The 19,854-nt window shown below is 34.2% G+C and overlaps 5 protein-coding genes across 6 annotated transcripts in view; 4 read left to right on the top strand and 1 right to left on the bottom strand.

Annotated features, from left to right (window-relative positions):
• The window catches only part of LOC131008955 (uncharacterized), a 984,029-nt gene that overhangs the window by 513,646 nt on the left and 450,529 nt on the right, over positions 1 to 19,854 (top strand). The window lies entirely within an intron of this gene.
• Positions 1,215 to 1,928, top strand: LOC131009043 (uncharacterized). Its single transcript, XM_057936248.1, has one exon. The coding sequence runs from the start codon at positions 1,324 to 1,326 to the stop codon at positions 1,807 to 1,809; it is 486 nt and encodes a 161-aa protein (XP_057792231.1). The 5' UTR covers positions 1,215 to 1,323; the 3' UTR covers positions 1,810 to 1,928.
• On the top strand, positions 6,365 to 7,267 carry LOC131009040 (uncharacterized). The gene has a single exon (XM_057936244.1). The coding sequence runs from the start codon at positions 6,533 to 6,535 to the stop codon at positions 7,073 to 7,075; it is 543 nt and encodes a 180-aa protein (XP_057792227.1). The 5' UTR covers positions 6,365 to 6,532; the 3' UTR covers positions 7,076 to 7,267.
• LOC131009953 (uncharacterized) lies at positions 14,041 to 14,841 on the bottom strand. Its single transcript, XM_057937350.1, has 2 exons — positions 14,746 to 14,841; positions 14,041 to 14,622 (listed from the first exon to the last, which is right to left on the bottom strand). The coding sequence occupies exons 1-2, from the start codon at positions 14,839 to 14,841 to the stop codon at positions 14,041 to 14,043; spliced, it is 678 nt and encodes a 225-aa protein (XP_057793333.1).
• LOC131008920 (glutamate--tRNA ligase, cytoplasmic) lies at positions 16,176 to 19,803 on the top strand. The gene is made up of 6 exons (XM_057936038.1): positions 16,176 to 16,521; positions 16,888 to 16,984; positions 17,165 to 17,318; positions 17,537 to 18,648; positions 18,786 to 19,253; positions 19,350 to 19,803. The coding sequence occupies exons 1-6, from the start codon at positions 16,391 to 16,393 to the stop codon at positions 19,566 to 19,568; spliced, it is 2,181 nt and encodes a 726-aa protein (XP_057792021.1). The 5' UTR covers positions 16,176 to 16,390; the 3' UTR covers positions 19,569 to 19,803.

The raw sequence follows: 19,854 nt of genomic DNA, 5'->3' as shown, positions 1-19,854 counted from the left end.
ATTAATTTGGTTTGTATTTTTTTTCTCTAAATCATTAAATTTCACTAGAATAAATACGAATTCACATATTTTTATATTATAATAGTATATTTTTTTAAATCATTGTACCGAAAATAACTAGATCATTACTCTTCCTAAATTGATAGATTCATTGTAAAGCAGCACCCACCTTGCATTTTGTTTTGTTTTGTTTTGTTTTATATTAATGATCAAAACCGCAATCATTTGCATAATGAGTTGTAAGGCCATCTCCAACAATGTCGGAAAATAGCGTGCAACAGCCATTGTGTTGTTCCTCCAAAAATGTGCTAGATTCTTTCACTCATGAATTCCAATATTAGATTTTTGGCCTTAAACATTAGTCATTATATCTTTTGTAGTATTTTTTTTTTTAAATTTTACTTGTACTAAGATTAAATAACTAAATATGATGAAATTTATTTTGCACTAGTTCAAATAAATTTTACGTTTTATTAATAATACAAAATAATGTTTCAAAATATTCATTTTGAGTGCATAACATAGAACATACTCCCTCCGTCCCATAAGCTTAGGCTTATTTTCTTTTTTTGAATGTCCCATTTATATAGGCTTGTTTCCATAAAAAGTAATATTTTTTTACTCATTTACTATTATATCCCTATTTAATTCTTTAATTTACTCTCACTTTAATACATCATTAAGTAATAAATATGGGCATACTAGGAAATTTACTTATATATTTTCATTTCCAATGATTTTTCTTAATCTTTGTGAAAATCCCAATCAGCCTAAGCTTATGGGACGGAGGGAGTAGTATTGGTGATGGAGTAGCGCAGAATCCATCGTAAATTAAATATAGTTTTTCCTCCGTCCTACTGTAAGTGACTCAAAAATTTTCAGCACGAGAATTAAGGAAAAAGTGTAAATTTGTTAAAAGTGGTAGGATTCACACTTTTTTTAAAGGTTAAATTTTTTCATTTATGAAATATAAATTAATTTTAGTGGAACGGAGGGAGTAGTAAATTATTGAAGATAATCTAAATATTCTGATACCAACATAAATATTCACACTAATTAAAAAACACGTGTTCGCGAGATTGGAATGCGACATCCGATTTATTTTTTACGAAATGAATAAATAATTTTAAAGGAAAAAAAACTGTAAATGGGAGGGGCATAATGGGGATAAAAATGAAAATGAAGGGCAAATTTGATTGGCTGGCATCTATATATATGATGCTGATATCCATGTAGGGTGGCCACCGCTCTCACCTCCGCAATTAATTTGAAAAGCGAAGCAAACCCAGCAAATTCTAGCTAAGAGAAGAGAGAGAAAGTAAGATGTCTGCGATCACGGAGGAAATCAGAGCGGCGGCGTCGGAGATGTACCGCGGCGACGAGATCTGCCAGGAGAAATCGAAGTTCCTGCTGACGGAAATGGGGCTGCCGAACGGGCTCCTGCCGCTGCGGGAGATCGTGGAGGTCGGTTACATCAAGGACACCGGATTCGTGTGGCTGATCCAGAAGAAGAAGCGCGACCACAAGTTCGAGAAGATCGGGCGGCACGTCCAGTACGCCACCGAGGTCACCGCCTACGTCGAGCAGAAGAAGATCAAAAAGCTCACCGGCGTCAAGGCCAAGGAGATGATGATGTGGCTCACCATCTGCGACATCTACATCGACGACCCCCCCACCGGTAAGATCACCTTCAAGAGCCCCACCGGTCTCTCCCGATCCTTCCCCGTCGACGCTTTCCAGATCGAAGACGACAAGCCGCCGCTCAAGCCCGCCGCCGTCGCCCCCGCGATTCAAGTCAAGGAGGTTTAATTACCGAACTTAATTACTCACTATAATGTACCATCGATTAATCAGTACCACTCCTACATATATTGCTGTCTCTTGTTAAGTTGAATTAATTTGATAATAAGTTCTGATTTTGTGTTTGATTTACTTGTTACATGCAATTTACAATTACATTTACTTGTGTTTGATATACAGAGATGTGATATCCAAAACTATAAAAAAGATATATAAATGTGATAATTTATATCTATGCTCAAACATGAGCTGCAACGCAGGTCCCATTTTTTCTCTCTTCCTGACTTGTGTGTTGCAATTGGAATGAGACACACATGCATGATGCAACACTTTTTTTTACTTATATTAAAGTCAATTTTAATTTATACATATTCGTAAATGAAAATATGAACAAATAACTACAATATATAATACATTGATCATCAACGTGTGTGTATGTGTATCGATTTATGGAGAAATTCAAAAGGTAAACCTTTAACAGGAAAGTGGTTGCAATATATATAGGTCCTAATTGTATTCTAAAACTAATTGCGTTTTACATTAATCCCAATTATAGCCGGGAATCTTAACTTTTGATTGAAAAGTTTCGTGCGGGATACGTGAACTCCATCGATTGGGAAAATTATTAGTAAAACAAAGTTTTGTAATTAGAGAAAAGTGGCAAAATTGGCCCACATTTTGTTTCATCATTTCATAATTTTTGACCCGACAACTGTTGCTTGCTATTTAGGAGAAATTGCATTCAAATAGGTGTGTAATCGAGTCGAGTCGAGCCGAATAGTTTCTTGCTTAAGCTTAGCTCGTTTAGCTAATCGAGTTGTTTGATTAATTAATTATTGATCGAGTTTTAATTGAGTCGAATATAGTGTCGAGTCTAATCGAGCTTAATTTTTAAATTTAAAATTTTAGTTATTTTTCTAATACATAAGTTAATTTTCAAATATATAAGTTATTTTATTTGTAAAAATATAATATATTTACTATTTTTTGTAAATAAATGATGTTAATAAGATACTTAATCCATATATTACTAAGAGGGTGTTTGGCTGAGCTTATAAGCTCTTCAAAACAATTTATAAGCTGTTCAGGAGCTTATAAGCTCCATCAAAGTGTTTGGCAAAATAAGCTCCTAAACAGCTTATAAGCTTCAAATTTAAGCTCCCAAAAAAATAAGTTCCTCTACCCAACTTATTTTTTTTTATAATCTCATATATAATAATTATTTTACAAATATTTTTCAACTATAATTTATTATTTATTTATTTTCATCATATATCATTCAAGTTCATTTCTCTTCGATTTTATCTCTCTAAAAAAATATTTTCTCTCTCTAGAAAAAAAATCTCTCTCTAGAAAAAAATTCTCTCTCTAGCTTATAACCTCAATTATCCAAACACTTTGACAACTTATAAGCTCTTAGAAAACTACATCTTATAAGCTCTTTAAAATAAGCTTAGCCAAACACCCTCTAAATATAGTAAAAATATAGTAAGACATTTAATGAATAATCTCATGTTTTTAAAATAAATCACTTAACGAGCTTGTTCACAAGCTAACGAGCCGAGTATCGTCATGCTCTCGTCATGCTCAAGCTTGACTTGTTTAGCTAAACTAGTTGTTCATTTAATTACCGATCGAGCTTTTATCGAGTTGAACGTCGAATAACTCACGAGTAGCTTGGCTCGTTTACAGCCCTACACACATTCAAATTATGGATTTTGCACTAGTAGTGATGTTGATGAGCTAGATTGAGAACCCATAAACAGAGGTAGGAAGCTATAGCTACCTTGCTTAAAGTAGTTTGAAGGTGAACGGATAAGGGAATAGAGCTAGTAGGAGATACGGAACTTTAGACCTAAGAAAAATATTTTATCAATTGAATTGTGCTTCGTTATCAACAAATTTAAATACTTGGCCTTTGGAAAATGACAACCATGGGCCTTAATTCTTCTTCTTGGCTCCCGTGGCCTTATTGAGCTTAACCCAATAAAAAGTTATCTCACTTCGTTTGTCAGAAATATTTTTTGATACATTTTATAAAAGTGCGTATACTTTTATTTTTGAACATTATTCATCATAAATTCTTTATTTGCTTCCCACTTTCTCAATTTATTCACAATTTTATCACATATGATTCACCGACAATTTTTTAATTTTTTATTTTTTCTACTCATAACACACTCATGTTAGTATTTATTAAAATATGTAACGACAAAATTAATGCATATTTTAAAGGATTGAGGGAGTACATATTAGTCCATATCAAATGCGGCTTTTATTGCTAAAGGATTGAGATTAATCAATTTGCCGATATGAATAAAATATTATTGCTTAGGATGTTTGAAATAAAAAAAGATTAGATTAATTTACATTTTTGGAAACAGATGAGTGTTTATTGTTGCAACGAATGCCAAATGTTAAGAAGGAATTAAAAACCCCTCTCAAAAAAGAGAAGGAATTAAAAACCAGATTGAATAAGAAAGAAACGTGGTACATTGTGTAATTCGATATGATTTGTACACCTCAATTTTTATTAGATTTGGGAAATTCATGGGTCGGACGACTCTGCCGAAAATAGCTATATATACCCATTTTCAATGATAAAAAATTCGCAAAAAAAATAAAATAAAAAAGATCTCCTTAGTCATAAATCACCAAATTACTCTAAAAAATTGTAGTACTCCTCAAACTCGCAAATGAAGATAATTTTTTCTCATTTTGGTTAATGGTTGGTAATTATGAAAATTGAGAATTTTTCCCAAAATGAATAACAAGCTAGTGAAATAAGCCATAAATGTGTACAGCGCAGTGGTAAATGATGTCCACCATCTGCGTATTAATTTGGATCCCATCTACATTTAAGGACTTTGGTTAGAGAAATTATGAACGAATTTGATGGTAAAGTTGAACAGTTTCAGCTATATCTTACTCCCTCATGTCTGCCAAACATCTTCTTAAGGAAAGACGACATAAATTTTAATTGTGTATTTGATAAGTGGAGAATGAGTCCCACAAAAAATGAAATTATAAGAGTAATTAATAGGTCCCACAGAACGTGACATTGTAAGAGTAATAATTAATGAAATTGTTTTCAAAAATAGGTTAGGAAAATATTTTGAGAACAGACAAAAATAGAAAAAGAGAAAGATGTCTAAGAGACAGATAGAGTAATATTATAAAACGACCACTACTAATATATTTCCAGCTGACCAAAAATGACTTGTTGCCTCGTTAATTACAGATTAATTCTGCAAGTCCGTAACTAATTCTTTTACTACTACCTTATATATTAAGCAATCTCAAATTGCAACTTATAACTAATAAGTTACCTCGAATTTCTTTCTAACCATATATACTCTAATTTTGGCTCAAGGCCTGAAGTTTTGGGTTCGAGTTCATCATCGTGTGATCTTTAATTTTTTTTTGGTGATTTTTTTTTTAAATATGATTGGGACATGTTATCCTCCCGGGTATGAGAAATCAAAAAAATATCAAGCTAATTAACTCATAAGTTTCCCTCTAAAAAAAACCTTATCCTCCCGGAGTATAAGTTTAAGATATTTATTTATTCATTAAAATCATTTAATTTGAGACACAAATCACTTTTTTGTTCTCTTATGGATAATTTAAGAGGCAACACTCTATTCTAGTTAAAAAAAAACATAAAAAATTATAGTCATATAAATAAATAAACTTTACACGATTTTTATGTGTAATTATAATTTGTGTAACAATGTTATTTACAATGTTACACGAATTTTGATTACACACAAAACTCGTTTAAGTTTGTGAGGGCATAATAGTCCAATATGACTGCTATTTCTGTACTTTTATCTACATGGCTACAATTTTCTTTTATATATAAAAAAAGAGGCTAAAATGAGATATTATCTCGTGAATTAAATTTCACTAATGTATTATATGTGTAGCCTAGAAAATTGTACAAGGAATATATTCGATTAAATTTGCTGTGTACGTGCTTGTAAATTAACCATGCATTTGTGTACATTTTCAATAACATACATCGATAATTACTTCGTACTATTAATCCCCCGTATTTAGGAGGGTAATATTTCTCTTGTCATATATATATATATATATATATATATATATATATATATATATATATATATATATAGGGAGAAGATCCATAAAGAACTGCAAATTAAGTAGAGAACGGAGAATAAATATAAAGTTACGAATAAGTCTATAATTTCGATGAATAAATCAATGTATCTTAATATCTTATGAATAAGTTTTGGCTTGGGTTCGAATCGTGAGAAAGGCAAGATTTTTGATATATTTTTTTATGTATTTTTAATGAATACACATATTCATAAGTTATGCGATATATTCGTTAAATTTATAGATTTATTCATTGTTCTTCGTTCTCTACAGTACCCAATCATATATATATATATATAGTTGAAAATTGTTCCTAATTTATATTTTAAGAAGCGTTCTTATTTTAGCCTTCCCCTATATATATATATATATATATATATATATATATAGTTATTGATTAGTAATTTTTTTAGTAGTATAGTTACATCAAAAATCATAAAGTAGTTGGTAGCTAGGTATTGATAGAAACCATACAATTAATACAGCATGATATTTTACACACCAAAATGAGGTGTAGCCATCCCTCTATATAATATAACACACCCCTCCCTAGCATCCCAACTGCACCACACGCATTCATTCAAAACCACCACAGAAAGCAAACAACATGTCTCTGGTGACGGACGAGATCAGAGCGGCGGCGTCGGAGATGTACAAAGGCGACGAAATCTGCAAGGCCAAATCGAAGCAGCTGCTGACGGAGATGGGGCTGCCCAACGGCCTCCTGCCGCTGAAGGACATCGTGGAGGTCGGTTACGTGAAGGAGACGGGCTTCGTGTGGCTCATACAGAAGAAGAAGTGCGAGCACCGCTTCGAGAAGATCGGCAAGCCCGTGCAGTACGCCGCCGAGGTCACCGCCCACATCCAGCCCAACCGGATCACCAAGCTCACCGGCGTCAAGGCCAAGGAGCTTCTTCTCTGGGTCATGCTCAGGGAGATCTACGTCGACGATCCCCCCACCGGTAAGATCACCTTCAAGACCCCCACCGGCCTCTTCCGCACCTACCCCGTCGACGCCTTCCAAATTGAAGACGACGATCAGGAGAAGGAGAAGGAGAAGGAGAAGGAGAAGGAGAAAGAGAAGGAGAAGCCCGCCCATCAAGTCAAAGAGGAGGTCAAGGCGGGCGCCGTTGAAGTCAAGGAGGTCTAAGTGAAGCATAAAAAATGTTGGGACACTGCTCGATCCGAATACGTGAGATCCAGTGTATCATACTTATGGGTATAATATCATATGTTAATGTATGGTTTGAAATAAAATCAATTCTCAATTTTAACCTTTTTTTTGAAAAAAAAAAGAAAATATATTTTTGGTTATGTTGAATGAGATCATATAATTCATTGAGATTTAGAGTTCAAACGTGTCGCCCTATGATTATGAGATTCGTTAATATTACAAATTTTCAAAATTAGTTTTTTCTTTCTTTCTTTCTTTGAGGGGAAATCAAAGAAAATATATATATTAATCACGATGAACAATATCTGTAAGCCAGAAGGGAAAAGAGGGAAAATCTTGCTTCCCGATCATTACACCATCAGACCTCGCGACGAGCATGCCTAAAATAAAAAACAATGCGTTCTTTTGCCTTCACAAACGCCTCGATCAAATCATCACACACAAAGAGTCCATACCTTTATAATCTTCGTGAACCACGTGCACTGCTAGCAAAGAGTCGGTATAAACCACAATCGGACCAATATCATTCTCGGAGCAAAAGCCGATTAGGAGTAGTTAATAGTACTAGACATGAAGCGCTTCCTACTAGTGTGGGGAAGAAAACAATTGAATGGCGTATTTTGATTTTTGAGCACATCTATGAATGCTTGCAGTTTATCTTCGCTACGCACAAATTAATTAAAACATTTAAGTTGATGAAAGTGACCTAATTTTTAGTCACCGGTAGACTCGTGGTTTTTGGCGTAAAGAATCATGAATGGAGTAAATTGTTTTACAAAATTTGGTTTCGCACTAATTAAATTTTAGATGTATTTAATAAATTATAATTATGAATTAATAAATCATAATTAAAGACTAATAAATTATAATTGAATTAATTTAAAATAAATATGTTGTACTAACCTAATTGAATTTAATTATAATGGATGTACCGTGCATATATACCGAGTTAATTATTGAATTTAATTTTTATAAAATGGATTGTAATGTGTGTACATGAATCTTAGCTGCTGCCACCGTACGACTAGCTATTACCGCTGCAGCTCCTTGACAACTTGATTCCTCTCTCCGCCACCAGATCATCATGCTCCGTTTGTTGATCTAGATGCTCGAATACACGAAACGAATTCATTCGTGCATTCAAGCACTAAGTTTGTCGAGAGCGAAGATGGCAGGAGCGATGTTCGTCGATGGTAGTGGGGAATGGGGGTGGGCCGAGTGAGTTTTTCGGAGTAGAATCTATATCTATATAATATATAAAAGAGCAGTATAACGGCTACTTTTTCTCATCAAAATTTATCTCTCCTTATTTTTCTTTTTTTATTTTGATTCTTTTATAAAAATCGTCAACTTTGATTAATAAAAAGATATTCAACATGGATGTTAAATTAAAGATAACGAAAAGATCTTTAATTTGAGATAAAAAATTATAAAAAATAAATTTAAAACGAATAAATTATTATCAATTAAAGTTACAAAATTATTTTTTCTCTCTCTCATCTTTTATCTCTCCTTTCTCTTTTATAATTTCTTTTAATTATCAATAAAAATCAATTAATTGGTAATTGAAAATACAACAAAATTGAAAATTTATATATTTTGAAATTCGTGTTTTTTATTGAAATTATATTGTGGATAATTTAAATTTTTTATTTAGATTTATATTTATATTTAAATTATAGTATATATTTAATATGCATATTTATTTATTTAAAATATCGTTCAATTTCGATATTGATCGTGCATCGCACGAGTGGGCGTGTGCTAGTAATTATTTAAATCGTAGTTTATCATTATATCTCATAAATAATGACATCCTTCCTCTGTCTCGCTCATAAATATGCATAGTTTAATCATGACACGAATTTTAATAAAAAAATTATTTAGAGTATTGATAGTGGAAAATGGTTTCACATTAAAGATATTAATATTAAATAAATTGTAAGTAAATAGTGTGAGTTATGAAGATAAAATTGTAAAAATTATGTGTGGAATAATGTTCAAAAATAAAGTGTGCATAAATTTGAAGGACGTACAAAAAAGAAAGATATGCACAAATATGAGAAACGGAGGGACTATGATTTAAATATTGTGTCATATTAAAGTATTTGTTATGCATTAACATGAATAAAGTAGAATAATTATGAGATATTTGTTGTAAAACACACGAACTTTCAACAAATTATGATTTTTTTCATGACTTTTAAAATTTGAAAAAAAAAATACACCACCTTCCAATTTTTTTTTTTTTTTTTTCCCGCAGATATGAAATACCCCAAATAAAAGCTGATTTTAAAGTTTTTGACTTAAATTTTTTGATACCTAAGTGTGAAGAATAATAAAGTGACATAGTGTATCCGTGAATTGAAAATTCTTTAAATTTAAGTTTCAAAAAATCTAAGTTAAAAGTTTTAAAATTAGCTTCTGCTTCTATTTTAGGTTATTTCATAACCGTGAAAAAAATAGAAAAAAAAAATCAAAAAATAGTGTATTTTTTAATAAAAATTTTAAGGTCATGTGAAAAATCAAAATTTATTGAAGGTTCGTGTATTTTACAACAAATATTTCAATAATTATTTATGGGAGTAGTACTTAATTGATCTAAGACGGACCAGGTTACTCCCTTCTTCCCACTAAACATAACCCAACTTTTTATATAAAAATTAAATAGAATGTATAAATTGAATATAAGTGAAAATTCGTAACTTTTCAAAAATTAAATATTTATTGTAAATAATATTATTTACAATACTCCCCCTTGGACATTACTTGATTATGTTCATGTCTCTCTCGCTGAAAAACCCTGTGGGAAAAAACAGTCAAAGAAAAGAGTACATGTGATATGTATAACTTTGTGTTGCATTTGTTGCCTCATTAAAAACCTTAACTAAGAAAACCCAATGGGAAAAAACTTAGTAAGGGAAAAAGAGTACAACAAAAAATACACCTTCAAGGCATAATGAATTCGCTCCCGTCAAACTAATAATCTACTAAGCCTACGCATTCCAATATTATAAACATGTTTTTCAAAAGTTGACGTAGGAAGGGATTTTGTGAATAAATCTGCCAGATTATCACAAGAGCGAATTTTATTTATTTTAATTTCGCCGCTCTTCTGGAGCTCATGCGGGTAAAAGAATTTAGGTAATATATGTTTTGTTAAATTTCCTTTAATATACCCGCTATCCATTTGTGCAACACAAGCAGCATTGTCCTCATATAGAACAGTGGGAGATTTATCATCTGCAATACCACAAGATCCGCGAATATGTTGTATCAATGATCTTAACCATGCACATTCTTTAGCGGTCTCATGTAAAGCGATAATCTCTGAGTGGTTTGAGGATGTAGTAATTAGAGTCTGTTTAACAGATCTCCAAGAAATAGCTGTACCACCACAGAGGAAAACATAACCAGTCTGAGATTTAGCATTATGGGGATCAGATAAATAACCAGCATCCGCATAGCCTACCAATGTCATGTCTTGGTTTCTTAGATAGAACAAACCAAGATCTTTTGTACCTTGAAGATAACGAAGAATGTGTTTAACACCATTCCAATGTCTTCGTGTAGGAGAAGCACTGAATCTTGCTAGCAAGTTAACCGCAAATGCTATGTCAGGCCTTGTGCAATTTGCGAGATAAAGTAGTGCTCCAATTGCACTCAAATAAGGAACTTCTGGTCCTAAAATATCCTCATCATCTTCTTTAGGTCTAAATGGGTCCTTATCTACTTCTAGTGATCGGACAACCATAGGTGTGCTAAGTGGATGTGATTTATCCATATAGAATTTCTCTAAAATCTTACTCACATAAGTTGACTGGTGTACAAGAATTCCTTCAGGGAGATGTTCGATCTGCAGGCCGAGACAAAACTTGGTTTTACCTAAGTCTTTCATTTCAAACTCCATCTTTAAGCATGAACGAGCTTCTTCAACCTCTTTGCGTGTTCCAATTATATTTATATCATCAACATAAACAGAAATGATACAAAAACCATTTTGTGATCTTTTAATGAACACACAAGGGCATATATCATTATTCACATATTCCTTCTTCAAGAGGAATTCACTAAGTCGGTTATACCACATCTTTCCCGACTGTTTTAAACCGTACAACGATTTTTCTAATTTCACACAATACATGTCACGAGTTTCATTTTCCTTCATATGAGGAATTTTGAATCCTTCAGGGATTTTCATATAGATATCAGCGTCTAGTGACCCATATAAATATGCAGTCACGACGTCCATTAACTGCATTTCTAAATTCATTGATGATGCCAGAGATATCAAATAGCGGAATGTTATGCCATCTAAAACAGGAGAATATGTTTGATCAAAATCAATTCCAGGTCTCTGCGAAAACCCTTGAGCTACTAATCTCGCTTTATATCTTGCCACCTCATTGTTCTCATCTCTCTTTCGTACAAATACCCATCTATATCCCAATGGTTCAACATTGTCGGGTATAAGTATTATAGTACCAAGAACTTTTCTTTTCTTTAGCGAGTTATACTCTGCCTCAATTGCTTCCTTCCATTTCAACCAATCAGAGCGCTTCCGGCACTGTGCTACTGTTTTTGGTTCTGGATCCAGATTATCATTTGAAATAGTACATGCAATTGTAGAGACAAATACATCGTCTATTACAATAACATTTCTGTTATAAGTTTCTCCCGTATTTATAAAGTTCATAGCAACTTCAATGTTGACATCAACCAGATTTTTATCAATTCCCATTATATTATGATCTGGTTGTTCCGCAATCCCAGTATTAGTTAGTGCACTTTTAGAAGTACTGGGAATATCATCTACAGGATGATCCTCTTCAAGAAGTTGTTGGAGTGATATCATATTCTTATTTGATTTTGTTTTGCGGGGATTTTTATCTTTAGCACCAATAGGTCTCCCACGCTTCTGGCGTTCGGGATTATCAGCTGATTTATTTTGTCCATATGGAACTTCAATCCTTTGTGGTGCATTCATAGCAGGAATATGTGATTTTGTCACTCCTTTATGATCAGTAAATGCATCTGGCAAATTACTTGCTAAATATTGCAAGTTAATTATCCTTTGAACTTCCAGTTCAGATTCATTAGTACGTGGATCTAAATAGTGAAGATTCTTTTCATTCCATGAAATTTCTCGACATTGTGTTGAAGTTGGGCTTTTGTCTCCCCCTAATGTCGGGAAATGATCTTCATCAAAAATACAGTCAGCGTACCGGGCAGTAAATTGATCCCCAGTCATGGGTTCAAGAAATTTAACTATAGATGGAGATTCATAACCCACGTATATACCTAGCTTACGTTGAGGGCCCATTGTGGTACGTTTTGGTGGCGCTATTGGAGTATAAACTCCACAACCAAATATTCGCAGATGGGAAATATTTGGTTCTTTACCATGTACTAATTGTATTGGGGAATATTCATGATATGCAGTTGGTCGGATTTGGAGCAAATTTGCAGCATGCAAAATCGCATGACCCCAACAAGTAATAGGTAAGTTTGATTTTTGTAGCAATGGTCTAGCTACTAGTTTTAAACGTTTGATTAAGGATTCAGCTAGACCATTTTGTGTGTGGACATATGGAACAGGATGCTCCACTTTAATACCCAATGACATACAATATTCATCAAAAGATTTTGATGTGAATTCACCGGCATTGTCCATTCGAATGGACTTTATTGGGTAATCAGGAAATTGAGCTCTTAATTCGATTATTTTGGCAATAAGCTTTGCAAATGCTTTATTGCGAGTAGATAATAAGCATACATAAGTCCATCGAGTAGAAGCATCAATCAGGACCATAAAATATTTAAATGGTCCGGACGCCGGGTGAATTGGTCCACATATATCTCCTTGAATTCGTTCAAGAAAAGAAGGAGATTCTAATTTAACTTTGGTACGAGAAGGTCGTACTATAAGCTTACCTTTTGCACATGCTTCACAAACAAATTCATTTGAATATGATAGATCTTTTGTTTGTATATTGTGCCCAATAGCATTATTAATAATCCGACGTATCATATTTTGCCCAGGATGACCCAATCGTTCATGCCATAATATAAAAGATTTTGGGTCTTTAAATTTTATGCTTAACGCAACATGATTGTTAGATTTAATATGAGTATAATACAACCCAGAGGAGAAAGAAGGGAACTTCTCAAGAATTTGTTTCCTACATCCAATATTCTGAGTGATGAGGAGAAATTCATTATTGTTATCGGTTTCAGTTTCAATGTGAAAACCGTTTAATCGGATGTCTTTAAAACTAAGAAGGGTACGTTTTGATTGTGGATACAAAAGTGCATCATTGATAATTAATTCTGTACCCATAGGGAGTATTAGAGAAGCTCTTCCAGAGCCGACAATAAGGATATTGTCATTTGCAATTGTAGTGACGCTCCCCCTTTTTTCAGTAAGAGTTTGAAAATATTTTCTATCAGTAAGTATAGTATGTGTTGTGGCACTATCCACTAGACACAATGTACTTTCATTCTCCATGGGTTGCAAGTTTGAGTTTGACATTCTAAAAGCAAAGAAGTAGAATATAAATCAAGAAAATAACAAATAAAGATAGCAAATAGGTCACAATAATAATAGAATTTGAAGTATTGCAAACACACAAAAACAAACTAAATTACTAATAGTTTGCAAATAAAAACATGAACCATAAATAAAATCCTAAAATGTCTGAATAGTTCAACAAATCAAATTACTTTTGATCTCCATAATCTTCAAGATCAAGTTGCATTAAATCATCATCATCGGCATTAAACTCCAAATTTGCTTCAGGCAAACTGGCATGATGTATTTCACTTCGAATTTTCTTGCCTTTCTTGTTCTTTTGCAACATTTGATATGCTTCAACGAGGTGCTTGGCGGTGCGACATGTACGACTCCAATGACCATCGCACCCACACCTGTGACAAGTTTGTTATGTTTTTGGAGTTTGCTGAGATGTACTTGCTTCTTGTGGATGCAATGTCTTATGAAATCCTTTTCCATGACTTTGGAATCTAGCAACATGATTGTATCCACGACCTCGACCTCCTCTATGGGACCAACCTCGTCCACCACGTTGGGACCAATTTGCTTTTCCTCGGCCTCTCCCTCGACCACCTCTATAAGTGGTAGCATGTGCTTCAGGCACTACTTGTGAACCAACTGGTCTTGCATTGTGGTTTCTCATCAAAAGCTGATTATGCTTCTCTGCTACAAGTAAAGCAGAAATGAGTTCAGAATGCCTAGTATAATTCTTGGCCCTGTACTGCTGCTGGAGTACAAGGTTACTGGCATGAAAAGTAGATAGAGTCTTCTCTATCAAATCAATCTCTGTAACTTCTTGCTTACAGAGTTTCAGCTGTGACACAATACGATGTAAGGTAGAATGGTACTCAATCACGGACTTGAAATCCTGAAAGCGTAAATTCAGCCAATCATATTGTGCCTGAGGGAGAATAATGGCCTTTTGTTGATCAAAGCGATCCTTCAGGGATTGCCATAGGACAACAGGATCCTTTTCAGTAAGGTACTCATTTTTTTAAGTCCTTATTCAGATGATGACGCAAGAAAATCAAAGCTTTCGCCTTCTGGGCGGAGCTACATGAAGAATCTGGAACTATAGCGTCGCTCAGATCACATGAGGCGAGGTATATTTCAACATCCAAATCCAAGTCAAATAGTTACCACCATCAAGAGCAAGCTCGGTGAATTCTCTTTTGTTGATATCAGACATATTCAAACTATAACAAATAATGAAAAGAAATAATTTCAATTATCAAAAGAAAAATAGATAATTATACATAATTATTTTTCAATCAATTCATTTAATAAATAACAAACAATAAATATTATAGTTGGGAGACGATCCTTAAGACGTAATAATATCTATCCCGTAGGGAGAAGATCCTTAAGAAATTAATACGCCTATCCCAACACATTAAATATATCATTATTTTTATTTAAAAAAAATATATATAGGCAGAGTATATCGAAATGAACTCAAATAATACAAATAAGTTCAATTAAACACTGAATTGAGAAGATTTGAAACTGTTTTTCCTTTTTTTTTTTTTTTTTAGCAATAAAAATCGCTAAATTTTGCATAGAACACAATGGGAGATTGGAGAAATATAATTATCAACAGAAAATAAAATTGTATTTGCAACATATATAAAATAAAATATTTTCATTGCTTCCGTTGCCATGAACTGAACGAAAATATATAAAATAAACCATGAATTACTTTGGCCTCACGAATTCGATCCCTCTTCTCAAAACCATGGATCTTATGATCAATTCACGTATAATACGAATTCTTATTCATATTCCTACCCAAACCCCTATGTACAACCAATTCATCCATTCGTATAATTGGTAAGAATAGACCAATTCACCCATATTCGAATCAATTCACGAATTCTTATTCATATTCATATTCAGCAGTAGCATTCATCCATATTCTTACCAGTATCCCTATGTACAACCATCATAGAGTTGGGTGTTTAAATCCAAAAGTGGAAGAAAGAAAAAAAATACCTTGCAAGAAAAATACGATTTTTTCTTATGGACTATCTCCGTGTTCGCTCAATTGGCTAGAGACTCGTGCTGATAAGGTGTTGTAATATCCCCTTGAGCAAGCAATTCCAAAGTAAAAGAGTAGAAGATGCAGAGAGAAGAGAAGAAGAAGAATAGACAGAAAACCAGATTCTGTATATCAAGGGGGAGTATTGTAAATAATATTATTTATTATTTATTGTACATTACTTATTCATATATATATATATATATATATATATATATATATATATATGATGGAACGGTAGGAATACAGTTAATGATATACAGAATCTGGTTTTCTGTCTATTCTTCTTCTTCTCTTCTCTCTGCATCTTCTACTCTTTTACTTTGGAATTGCTTGCTCAAGGGGATATTACAACAATATTGACTTTCATAAAAATGAATCATCTTATTTTTAGTGGGAGTATGGAACCATCCAAAATGGAAAACGAGAAGAGTATTTTATAATTTCAAAGTAGAATAAGAAACATATATATATATACAAATTAAAAATTAAAAATTAAAAGAAAAACAGAGGTTTCGTCTTCTCGTTCCACTTGAAAGTCGAAACCCTTCTATACCCTTCGTCTCGCCGCCGCCGCTCCCGCTGCTACACCCCGCTACCGCTCGCCGTCGCTCGTTCTCTCCACTGCTCTTTCGCCGCACCTCCGCGGTAAATTTGGTAATTCGACATCAGCTTCCGCTCAAGTACAACTGCTCGATCGATGGAACTCCATTTTGCGGCCGATTCTCCACCACTCCATGCAATCGCTGCCGCCAAAATCGCAGGCGTTTCTCTGGCTGCCGAACCATCTCTTCCCTCCGGCTCGCCGCCAACTCTTTTACTACAGACCGGGTATTCTCAATTTGTTGAAAAATGAATAAAATATATGCTATGTCAAATGCAAGTTGGGTTGATTTTCATGTTGGGAGGGGTTTGAACGATTTTATTTGGCCAATTGGTTGAACTGCGCTTATAGCAATATGGATTTTGTGCTTTTACTAAGTGTGCGTGTGTCGAGGATCTGGTAAATTGAACCAGGGGCGTTGGAGTTAGAATCTTCCTGCGCATTACACACAAATGGCGATATTATTATAAGTGATGATTGTTATATGGATTGTGGATACTGTGAAAGATTGCTTTCTATACATATGGATGAATCTCTCTCTCGCTTTTAGCACGACATTTTGTTGCTAGTTTTTATGGAAACTCAATTTTCAGGCAGAGGCTGTATGGAGCTAATGTGATTCTGAGGTATATTGGTAGAATATCAAGCATACCTGGTTTCTATGGACATGATGCTTATCAGACGAGCCAGGTGTGTTTTTCTGCACTTTTATCTTGCCTAATTGCTTTTGTTTATCTTTTCTTTTTCTAATGTGTACTTGGTCATTGTTGTCACTTATGATGATATTTATTGTTTCAATTATCTTGCCTGCTGATTTTGTTTATTCTAAATCTTCATGAAGCTTTTTTAATGTATTTTTGGGTCTTCTAGATTGATGAATGGCTTGATTATGCCCCCATCTTTGCTTCTGGATCTGAATTCGAGGGAGCATGCCGCTTTGTGGATGAGTATCTACTATTGAATACCTTTCTCGCTGGTTATAGCCTCTCAATTGCAGATGTTGCAGTCTGGACTAGTCTTGCTGGTAAATTTATGCAATTCTATTATTGAGTTTCTTTATATCGATGATCCTTGATGTGGTCTTGACTTTTTTTTCCAAAGGACTTCTTTTTGTGAAAGAGATTCACATGTTTTCAGTGTGTACTTTAGCTTGCCTCTGATTGCTATGTCTTTTCTATATAAATCATGGCACACAAGTGTTCTACTTCTCAGAGAATATAAGTTCTTTTATTTCTATTACAGGAGCTGGTCTGAGATGGGAAAGTTTAAGGAAATCTAAGAAGTACCAAAATTTGGTACGGTGGTTCAATTCTATATCTGCTGAATATGATGCACCATTGAGTGATTTTGCTTCTACATTTCTTGGGAAGAGAGGTTCTGCGAAGGTAGCAGCTTCCAAGCCAAAGGAACCTCAAGCTTCTAATTCTCGGTTGAACTCAGTGGAGAATGGTGTCCATACCACTGAAACACGGGCCTTTGAGGTAGATCTTCCAGCTGCCGAGATTGGGAAGGTGAAATTGCGTTTTGCACCAGAACCCAGTGGTTATCTCCATATCGGTCATTCGAAAGCTGCTTTGTTAAACCAGTATTTTGCTGAACGTTACAAAGGACAGGTTATCATACGTTTTGATGACACAAACCCAGACAAAGAAAGTAGTGAGTTTGTCGATAATCTTCTCAAAGATATTGAGACTCTAGGGATTAAGTACAGTGCTATTACATACACGTCAGATTACTTTCCCCAGATCATGGAAATGGCTGAGAAATTGATTCGTGAAGGTAAGGCCTATGTTGATGATACTCCACGTGAGAAAATGCAGCAGGAAAGGATGGATGGCATAGAGTCGAGGTGCAGGAATAACAGTGTGGAGGAGAACTTAAAGTTGTGGAAGGAAATGATTGCTGGTACAGAGAGGGGTTTGATGTGTTGTCTCCGTGGGAAATTGAACATGCAGGACCCGAACAAATCACTTAGGGATCCTGTGTATTACCGCTGCAATTTGACTCCTCACCACAGGATTGGAGCTAAATATAAGGTATACCCAACATATGATTTCTGCTGTCCCTTTGTTGATGCTGTGGAAGGTATCACACATGCTCTTAGATCAAGTGAGTATCATGATCGTAATGATCAATATTACAGAATTCAGACAGATATGGGATTCAGAAAGGTCCATATTTATGAATTTAGTCGACTGAATATGGTTTATACACTTCTTAGCAAGCGCAAGCTTCTATGGTTTGTCCAAAATGGAAAGGTTGAAAGTTGGGATGATCCTCGTTTTCCTACGGTTCAAGGAATAGTGCGAAGAGGTCTGAAGATTGAAGCACTAATACAGTTCATTCTGGAACAAGTAAGTTGCAACTTGTACTATCTGCTAATATTTGGTAGCACTGTTTTGTTAATAAAATTCCTCGTTACTTTATATTTTGATTTCTTTATAATGCTTGTGAGTAGGCTCACATCTTTTTTCTTGGTGCAACTTATTAGGGTGCATCGAAGAATCTTAATCTCATGGAGTGGGACAAACTATGGGCAATTAATAAGAAGATCATTGATCCAGTGTGCCCTAGGCATACCGCTGTTATTGAGGAACGGCGTGTATTACTAATCCTAACTGATGGCCCCGAAGTTCCTTTTGTACGCATTTTACAAAAACATAAAAAGTATGAAGGCGCTGGAGAGAAAGCCGTGACTTACTCAAATAGGTTGTGGATAGATTATGCTGATGCCCAATCAATCTCTGTGAATGAGGAAGTAACTTTAAAGGATTGGGGTAACGCAATTGTCAAGGAAATCAAGAAAGATGAAAATGGGATAGTTACTCAGCTGGTAGGGGTCTTACATCTTAAAGGTGATGTTAAGAAGACAAAGTTGAAGCTCACCTGGCTTTCGGATGTCAACGAGCTAGTCAGACTGACGTTGGTTGATTTTGATTATCTTATAACAAAGAAGAAGGTGGGAGAAGAGTTTCTTTTAATTTTAATTTTTATGAGTTAAGCTATCTTTCAATTAACTTGTTATAATCTTGTTTGAATTGTTTGATGACTAAAGCTTGAGGAAGATGAAGATTTCACCGATGTGGTTAATCCCTGTACAAGAACAGAGACATCAGCTCTTGGGGAGTCTGATATGCGGAACTTGAAGCGTGGTGACGTTATACAGCTGGAGAGAAAAGGGTATTACCGATGCGATGCTCCTCTGATTCGACCATCAAAGCCTATAGTCCTCTTCGCCATACCAGATGGCAAGCAGCAAACTGTAGCCAAGTAAGAATATAACTGGAGAAATCTAACTGTTGAATGTTTGCCTTTTTCTTAATCTCGAGATATGAAGAAAACAATTTTATGTAAAGAGGCTTGACTATGTGTTGCCTTTTTTTGAGTGTACTAGTTCATTAAAAATAACTGATAAAAAACATAATGTCGGGCATTGTGTATTGGGGTTGTGCTTAACAAAAAATGTTTTCAAAAAGAAAAAAAATATATTATGAAGTCTTTTCCAACAATATTCTCTTTCCCTATTATATAAACTTTAGGCACCATGTGAGATTGGTGTA

This window comes from Salvia miltiorrhiza, chromosome 2 (assembly GCF_028751815.1).
Source record: "Salvia miltiorrhiza cultivar Shanhuang (shh) chromosome 2, IMPLAD_Smil_shh, whole genome shotgun sequence".
NCBI classification, from domain to species: Eukaryota; Viridiplantae; Streptophyta; class Magnoliopsida; order Lamiales; family Lamiaceae; genus Salvia; species Salvia miltiorrhiza.
Note: the sequence above shows the minus strand (reverse complement) of the source record. Positions and strands in the feature narration are given on the sequence as shown.

Excerpts from the sequence above, each read along its gene's own strand:
- LOC131009040 (XM_057936244.1), top strand. The coding sequence starts at position 6,533 with ATGTCTCTGGTGACGGACGAGATCAGAGCGGCGGCGTCGGAGATGTAC.
- LOC131008920 (XM_057936038.1), top strand. The coding sequence starts at position 16,391 with ATGGAACTCCATTTTGCGGCCGATTCTCCACCACTCCATGCAATCGCT. Across the intron at positions 16,522-16,887 it reads ACTCTTTTACTACAGACCGG|GCAGAGGCTGTATGGAGCTA; the intron begins GTATTCTCAATT and ends CTCAATTTTCAG. Across the intron at positions 18,649-18,785 it reads TACAGTTCATTCTGGAACAA|GGTGCATCGAAGAATCTTAA; the intron begins GTAAGTTGCAAC and ends GCAACTTATTAG.
- LOC131009043 (XM_057936248.1), top strand. The coding sequence starts at position 1,324 with ATGTCTGCGATCACGGAGGAAATCAGAGCGGCGGCGTCGGAGATGTAC.
- LOC131009953 (XM_057937350.1), bottom strand. The coding sequence starts at position 14,841 with ATGTCTGATATCAACAAAAGAGAATTCACCGAGCTTGCTCTTGATGGT. Across the intron at positions 14,623-14,745 it reads TGAAATATACCTCGCCTCAT|GATCCTGTTGTCCTATGGCA; the intron begins GTGATCTGAGCG and ends CTTACTGAAAAG.